Source organism: Pteropus vampyrus, unplaced genomic scaffold, assembly GCF_000151845.1.
Source record: "Pteropus vampyrus isolate Shadow unplaced genomic scaffold, Pvam_2.0 Scaffold303, whole genome shotgun sequence".
Classification (NCBI taxonomy): Eukaryota; Metazoa; Chordata; class Mammalia; order Chiroptera; family Pteropodidae; genus Pteropus; species Pteropus vampyrus.
Window position 1 is genome coordinate 1900078 of NW_011889084.1, and position 7080 is coordinate 1907157.

Genomic DNA, 7080 nt, shown 5'->3' on the forward strand with positions numbered 1-7080 from the left:
AACCCATCTGAGCAACACCCAGGCAGCACTGAGAGTCAGATTGTGAAAGGAAAAGGGGAACACTGATATTGCCAACTGACCTGATGGATAGAGCCCACAGAAAAAGGCAGTCTGGTTATTTTTATCTTATTTATCGCTGATCCTGAAAGCAGCTCAATTACAGCAGGCACTCATTCCCACCGAATCAAGACGGCTCAGAGCTGGACCCTACAAAACATTTCCTTTGACATCTGAACGGCTTCTAGTTCTAAAGACTAACTTTAAGCAAACAATAATCAGTCAGGGTCTACAGGAAGAACTAAGGCTTATGGAAGTTCTCACACTCTATGTAATCATGAGAACTGGCTCCTAAATGTGAGAACCCTACAGAAAGAACTCTGTGTATAATAAACCTCTATAGTTTTAACTTCCTCTTCCCCTTTCTTCCTTTTCCCTTCTATAAATACCCATCCATTTTGGCATGCAGGCCAGAGTATGCACATAGCTTGCCATGTCTGCATGCAGTGGGTTGCAAACCTTTTTCCCAAATAAATTTTTGGTGATGAAACACCTAGTCAATATGATTTTTCAGTCAACACTGGGGGCCAGGCTGTGATCTCCCATATGGCCTCAGGAGAGGAGGAGCAGGACTCACTTGTTCAGGTGATAAGAGGTCCTCAGCAACTGGCCACAAGGACACCAGTTGAACATAGCAGTCAAGAGGGAAAGGCTGATGAGTGGGAGGGGTTGGGCCCTCTCCGTTCTCCACACCTTCATGTTTCCATCATCTTTCTGAACTTTATGGGCATTTTTTAGGAACTATCTTTTGTGATGAAAAAAGCCATTTACTTGAAGTTTAGCGATTGAGTGTTATGTGTTTCTTTTTCTTTCCTTAAACACAAGTGAAATTAGATACTTGTTCCTGGAACTACTGATATTCACAACAATCTGGCTGAAATCTTCCAGGGCAGGATGCTGAGTGAAAGCAGCCAACTTCAAAGATTTATGTACTGTGTGGTTCTACTAACCTGACATTCTTGGAATGTCAGGCGTGGAGAGATGAAGACATCAGTGGGGGGAAGGGGTGTGACTGTAAGAGCAGGACAAAGGGATCTTTGTGGTAATGGGCATGCTGTGTATCTTGACTGCAGTGGTGCTCACACAGGTCCGCATGCGTGACGTTAGCAGCAAAGAACCGCACACATGCACTGTGCTGATGTCAATGCCTGGTTTCCACACTGCGCTATTATTACGTAAGATGGAACCACTGGAAGAAACTGGGGAAAAGTACACAGGCCTTCTCTGTACTGTCTTTTCAATTTCCTGTAAATCTATAATTTAAAAATTTTTTAAATTTATATGCAAATGGGACTTTATTAAACTGAAAAACTTCTGTGCATCAAAGGAAACAATTAACAAAGTGAAAAGGCAACCTATAAAATGAGGGAAAATATTTACAAATCATAGATTTCACAAAGAGTTAATATCCAGGATATATAAAGAATTTATACAACTCAATAGCAGCAGCAGCAATGACAAAAACTACCTGATTAAAAGACGGGCAAAGGACCCAAATAAAGATTTCTCTAAAGAAGACATACACATGCCCAATAAGCACATGAAAACATGTTCAATATCACTAATCATTCAGGAAATGTAAATAAAAACTACAATACCATCTCACACCTGTGAGGATAGCCGGAATTAAAGAACAGAAAGTAACAAGAGTTGGTGAGGATGTGAAGCTGGAACCCTGTGCATTATGGGTATGAATGTAAAATGGTGCAAGCGCTGTGGAAAACAGTATGGAAGTTCCTCAAAAAGTTCTTAAAAATGCAACTATCGTATGACCCAGCAATTCCACCTCTGGGTATATATATACCCAAAAGAATTGAAAGGAGGGTCTCGAAGAGATATTTCTATACTCATGGTAGCTTTATTCACAATAGCTAAAATGTTTCAGCAACTCAAATGTTCACTGATGATGAATAGATAAACCAGATGGGTATATACATACAATGAAATATTTCTAAGCCTTGAAAAGGAAGGAAATCTTGTAATATGCTACGACATGGATGGACCTTAATGACATTATAGTAAGAGAAAGTAGCCAGTCACAAAAAAAACAAACACTGTATGATTTCACTTACATAAAGTCCCTGGAACAGTCAAATTCATAGAGACAGACAGTAGAATGGTGGGTGCCAGGGGCTGGGAGAAGGGACAGTTAGTGTTTCATGGGCCTGGTTTCAGTTTTGCAAGACAAAAAGAGTTCTGGGGGTGGATGGTGGTGATGGTTACACAACAATGTTAACGTTTTCAACACCACTGAACTGTACACGTAAAAATAGTTAAGATGGCAAATTCTGTTATGTTTTTACAATTAAAACAAATTTTAAAAACAACTTAAAGGTTTTTTGCTGTCCTACTCTGCTGCTCTGCATTCTAACATCCACCAGGCTCCGTGCTTACCACTGAGGACACAAGGCTGCCACGGTTAGGGACTCACAAAGAAAACAAGTTGCCCATAAGCAAGTGTAAATTGTGAGACTTGCACTCGCTGGGTGGGTGGGTGGGTGGGTGACGAGGAGGCTTTGAGGCTGAGACTAACTGAAGGAAAGGAGCGAGATGTGCAGAGCAGAGTGAATGGGGTGAGAACAGCCCCACTGCTGCCACCTAGTTGTTGTCCACACTATGGCTTCTGTGGGTGTTGGAGGGAGAAGCTCCCAGGACTCTGACTAGGCCCAGGCCCACTCTTGTCCCTCAGCTCTCTGCACTGTCAGCGTCATTGCCTGCCTCCCCAGACTGTGAGCTTTCTAAGGGCGGTGGCTCTGTCCCATCCATACTGGCCCCGGCCAGGAGCCCTCAGGGAGGGAGCAGGATGGTCGTCCTGGACCCTACAAAATGGGGCTGGGGTGGGTGGACAGAGAGGAAGGAAGACAAGACAAGGACGCTGAGGCAGAGGACTTCCTAGAGGTGCTCCCCCTGGTGCTGGCAGACTAGAGAAAGAACAGGAGCTAGCTTATGACGACCAAAGCTCAAGGGGCTGGATGACAAATGAGGGACCTGCAGTTTCTCTACAACCTCTCAAAACCCCCTGTCATGCTCAGATGTGGTCTGCAGGCTCTGGATCTCCAGGGCAGGACACAGTCTCATAGGGTAACCCCAGTTCCCAGAGAAGATTCCCAGAAAGATTCTAAACACCTGCTGGTGGTCACAGGCGGAGCTTTCCTTAGCCTAGGTCCCCAGAAATGTCCTGCATTTACAAACACTGCAAATACCCAGGCCCCCCACCCCAAGTCTGTTTCTGGCTTAGATTTCCCTCTATAAGTTCTCAAAATACTCTACTTCCTACTGCCCACACACATGACAATGACTTGCTGGTGACCTCACCCTCTCTGTGTCCCAGCAGCGGACTGGCAGTAACTCAGTAACTCACCAACATCCCACACAAAGGAGACAGCAACCCACAGGTGGCTCTGAACAGCCTGGTCCTGGACAGACACAGGCTGAGCTCAGGCTGGCCCCCAGTACACCCTGCCCAATGCTGTGCCTGCTCTGCATTGGGCACTTAGCAGCCTGGCAGGGCAGCTATTCAACCTCACTCTGTCCAGAGCAGCTAATCCAGGTGCTTGGCAGGCTGTGCCCATGCCGAGGTGGCAATGACACCACTGTTCAACTCGGGACATCCTGAAACAAACCACAAAGCGCCAGGAGCCGTGAAGTTCTCATGTCCAGTTCATCAGAACAGTCCCAGAGGGCGGTTATTGGCCGGGGTCTTCATTTAGTTAAAATGGTCTTGGACTGAGAGCAGCTTACAAGCTGCCTTCTGCTGCAGCACTGGGGTGTCTGAGCAGATACTCCCTGCAAGAAAGCCAGTACCAAGGAGTTCATCACCTGCCAGTGGAGTTACACCGTGAACAGCAACCGAAAGACAAGCACTTTCGTGCTGCTGTTTTTAATGTTACCGAGAGTAACAAATGTTTACTGTTTGTGACAAGCACTGTGTTCAGTGTTGCACATCTATTAACTTCTTTACACATGAGGTACCTGGAGCATCTGGTCCAGAGTGGTGCTCCTCGCACAAATGCTCTAGTCTCCCCTTTGCACCAGTCTGCACAAGGTGAGCTAAGGATCCATTAAGACTAGAATCTCCAGGTTCCCGTAGGTCTCACCTGGCCTCTCTCTCCAGACTCCACTCGCCACTCTGATTTACTTTCAAACTCTCGTAGGCACCAAACACACACTTCCTTATTCTTTCCCATCTGCTTGCCTGCCAGCCTGAGGACACTTTGCTCTTCAAGACTGGATCCAAATGTGACCTCTCATGCCCTTGGGGTCCCTCACACAGTGCTCACAGAGTACTGGCCTGTTCCTCCCTGAGTCTGGAGCTAGCAGGAAGCTGCTTCATGCATCTTTGTGTCCCAGGCAAACTGCATTCAGCCAGCACAAAGTAGGTACACGATAAATTATTTTTTAAATTATTTAAGAGCAGCTAATCGGTTGTTATTAAATGCAAACGAACAAACAAAAACACTTGAAGAGATTTATTTAAGGGAATGATTGGTAAGAGAAGAGATCAACAGCCTCCTTTAAAAAATCCCACTCGTATATCTAGTTGCAAAGAGAAGTAGAAACTCCAACATTCATTCGGTTCAGAGATAAACCGAAATTCAACCTCAAGGTTTCCAGTCCCTTTACCTGTCAACCCTTAAAGCCAGTTTTACACTTCTATATTGTAGACTTCAGATAACTTTCCTTTTTTTTTTTTCATGAACAGTTAAGTTTATTTCAACAGCAAGTTTGAAACTCTTGCTTTAGGCCAGAGTACTACAATAATTATATAGGGAATAGTCAATTTCCTACACTGTCAAATATATAAAGAAAATTATGGAATGCTTCACAAATGTGCGTATCATCCTTGTGCAGGGGCCATGCTAATTTCTGTATTGTTCCTATTTTAGTATATGTGCTGCCAAAGCGAGCACCAGATAACTTCTTTTAAGAGAGGAAAAAAAAGAACACAAATGTTCCAAGAACATAACGAATCACGCACATCCCTACCACCTCTTAATAGCTGCTTCACACCCGAAACAGAAAGTATTTCGGCAGATTTCACTCAAAAAGAGCAGCACTCTACCAGCAAAAGGCAGCCTCTGACCTCCACTGTCTGATGAATTTGCAAGGGACTGGGGAAATCTAACTATAAGTTCTAGGGAAAGGGCCTGATGTCGTTCCTAACCCTTAAACATTGTACAATTATTTAAAGGAGAGATCTATAACAGGAGGTGAAAAAGTAAAGAATAATCACAAAACAAAATAAGACCAATCAACAAAAATATTTCATTAACTCAAAATTAACACAACATCAGGTAATCCATTTAAAGACACAAACTGCATCGCTGACACGCTGAGCACATTTCAACCACTCTGACTTGTTGCTTAGTGTGTCTGGCTGCACACTCCAAATTCAATTAACTGCTAAGGGACACTGAGTGCAATGTCATTCCTGAGATCACCTGAAGTCTGTACTGATCCCTGTAGAGAAGGGTGGCAGAGAGAGTTCCTCAATTACTCACTGCAAAAGGAAACTCTGCAATCTAACCTGTTAAAGTCTCCTGGGAAATGTTAAAATAGTTGCTCATGTATTTATCACAATTTTAGGAAAAAAGAAAAGGGTCAGAACTCCATCTGCCTTTCCTCTGAAGCCATTTTGAAATAAACCGTCAGGAAATTAATTAGCCTCATGCTGTCAAGGGCACAACAGCAAGCGTGCTTATTGGAACATCTCGTTCATAAAACACCTGACTGTGATGGCGAACTCCACCTGCTCCTCGATCCTTGCTGAGCACCCGGCCCAGAACTTCCTCCCAAGACTCCAGAACCCAGGGCCTAGGTTCGGATGCCAGCTCGGCTATTTTCCAAGGGACACTCTGGACGCGTACAAGAATCCATCCGCGGCTCAACTTCCTTATCCTTAAAATGGGGATAAACTCCTAGAGCACGAATTAACTGAGTCCCCGCGAGGTTCAGGTGGGACCGCGCACTGTCCAGCGCACACCAGCACCGGCCTAGCAGAGTGATCCTTGGCCTGTCAAGAGCCCAAGACCCCCGACTCGCAGCGGCCCACGCTCTCCCCGTGTGCGCGCCGCCACAGAGAGACCGGCTCCCGCGAGAGGCAAGGCTGAGGCGCAGACCCAGGGTTTCCCCCAGGTCACCAGGAGGCAGAGTCTTTCCGCCCCTCCACCCAGCCCCGCGTAGGGCGCTGAGGCGTTGGGAGTCTCTGCCACCCGTGAGACCGGGCGCGAAGCCTCTGTCGCCCCGGGGCTCCTCACCCGGCGGGCTGACGCGGGCCCGGCCCCGTTCAGCAGCGGCGTGCCCTCGCCGGCCGGCACCCCGGGCCGCGCCGCCCTCCGCAGCAGCGGCGCCGCCTCGTCGTCGTCCAGGTCGCGTCCAGACCACGACACCTTTTTGGAGACGTTGGCCATGGCCCGCTGCGGACGGACCGGCGGAGGAAGCGCCGGGGCCCGGTGTTTGTTCTCGTGACCCGCGCTGAGGCCACGTGACCCCAAACAGTGGCCGCGTGACCCAGTGGCATCCACGTGACCTAGGCCGCGGGCCACAGGGAGGAAACCAAGCCCGCGCGGAGCTTTGTGGGAATTGTGGTGCGGGCGCTGGGCCCGGTGTGGGGGCAGGCTTGGCCTCTGCAGCATCTGAGGTGTGGAAGAGAGGCTCACCCCAAGTCTGGTGGAGGTAGGAACCCGCTCGAGGGGCTCCAGTCTGTCAACATAGCCCAAGTCTGTTGTAATCAATCATGGCATAGCGAATGGAAAAAGAACCCGGAGTCCACACGGATAAAAAGTGAAGGAGGGTGGAGGCGGGAGATGAGGGGCTCTCTTCTTTGCAATAGATTGCCACCAACTAATAAACGTGGAAGGAAAGATGGAATTAGAAACATCACCATTTTGCACAAACCGTAGTGATAACTGATTCAAGCCAGAATCATTAATGCGAGCTAAAACCATTGGGTTCAGGTTTGCTGGAAAATAGCATGTACGCAGTCTCACAGTGTCTTCCTGCAAATTACAGTGAGGAAGGGGG

The 7080-nt window shown here is 47.3% G+C and overlaps 1 protein-coding gene and 1 non-coding gene across 2 annotated transcripts in view; both read right to left on the reverse strand.

Moving 5' to 3' along the window:
* CLCN7 (chloride voltage-gated channel 7) overlaps nucleotides 1-6545 on the reverse strand; it is a 27379-nt gene extending 20834 nt beyond the window's left edge. Inside the window, exon 1 of the mRNA XM_011376837.2 lies at nucleotides 6315-6545. Within this exon, the coding sequence (XP_011375139.1) occupies nucleotides 6315-6467 (153 nt within the window). The 5' untranslated portion in view covers nucleotides 6468-6545. The remainder of the gene's footprint in view (nucleotides 1-6314) is intronic.
* LOC111730245 lies at nucleotides 4864-4967 on the reverse strand. Its single transcript, XR_002776605.1, has one exon. It is a non-coding gene; the product is annotated as a U6 spliceosomal RNA (small nuclear RNA).
* Nucleotides 6546-7080: the final 535 nt, after the last annotated feature.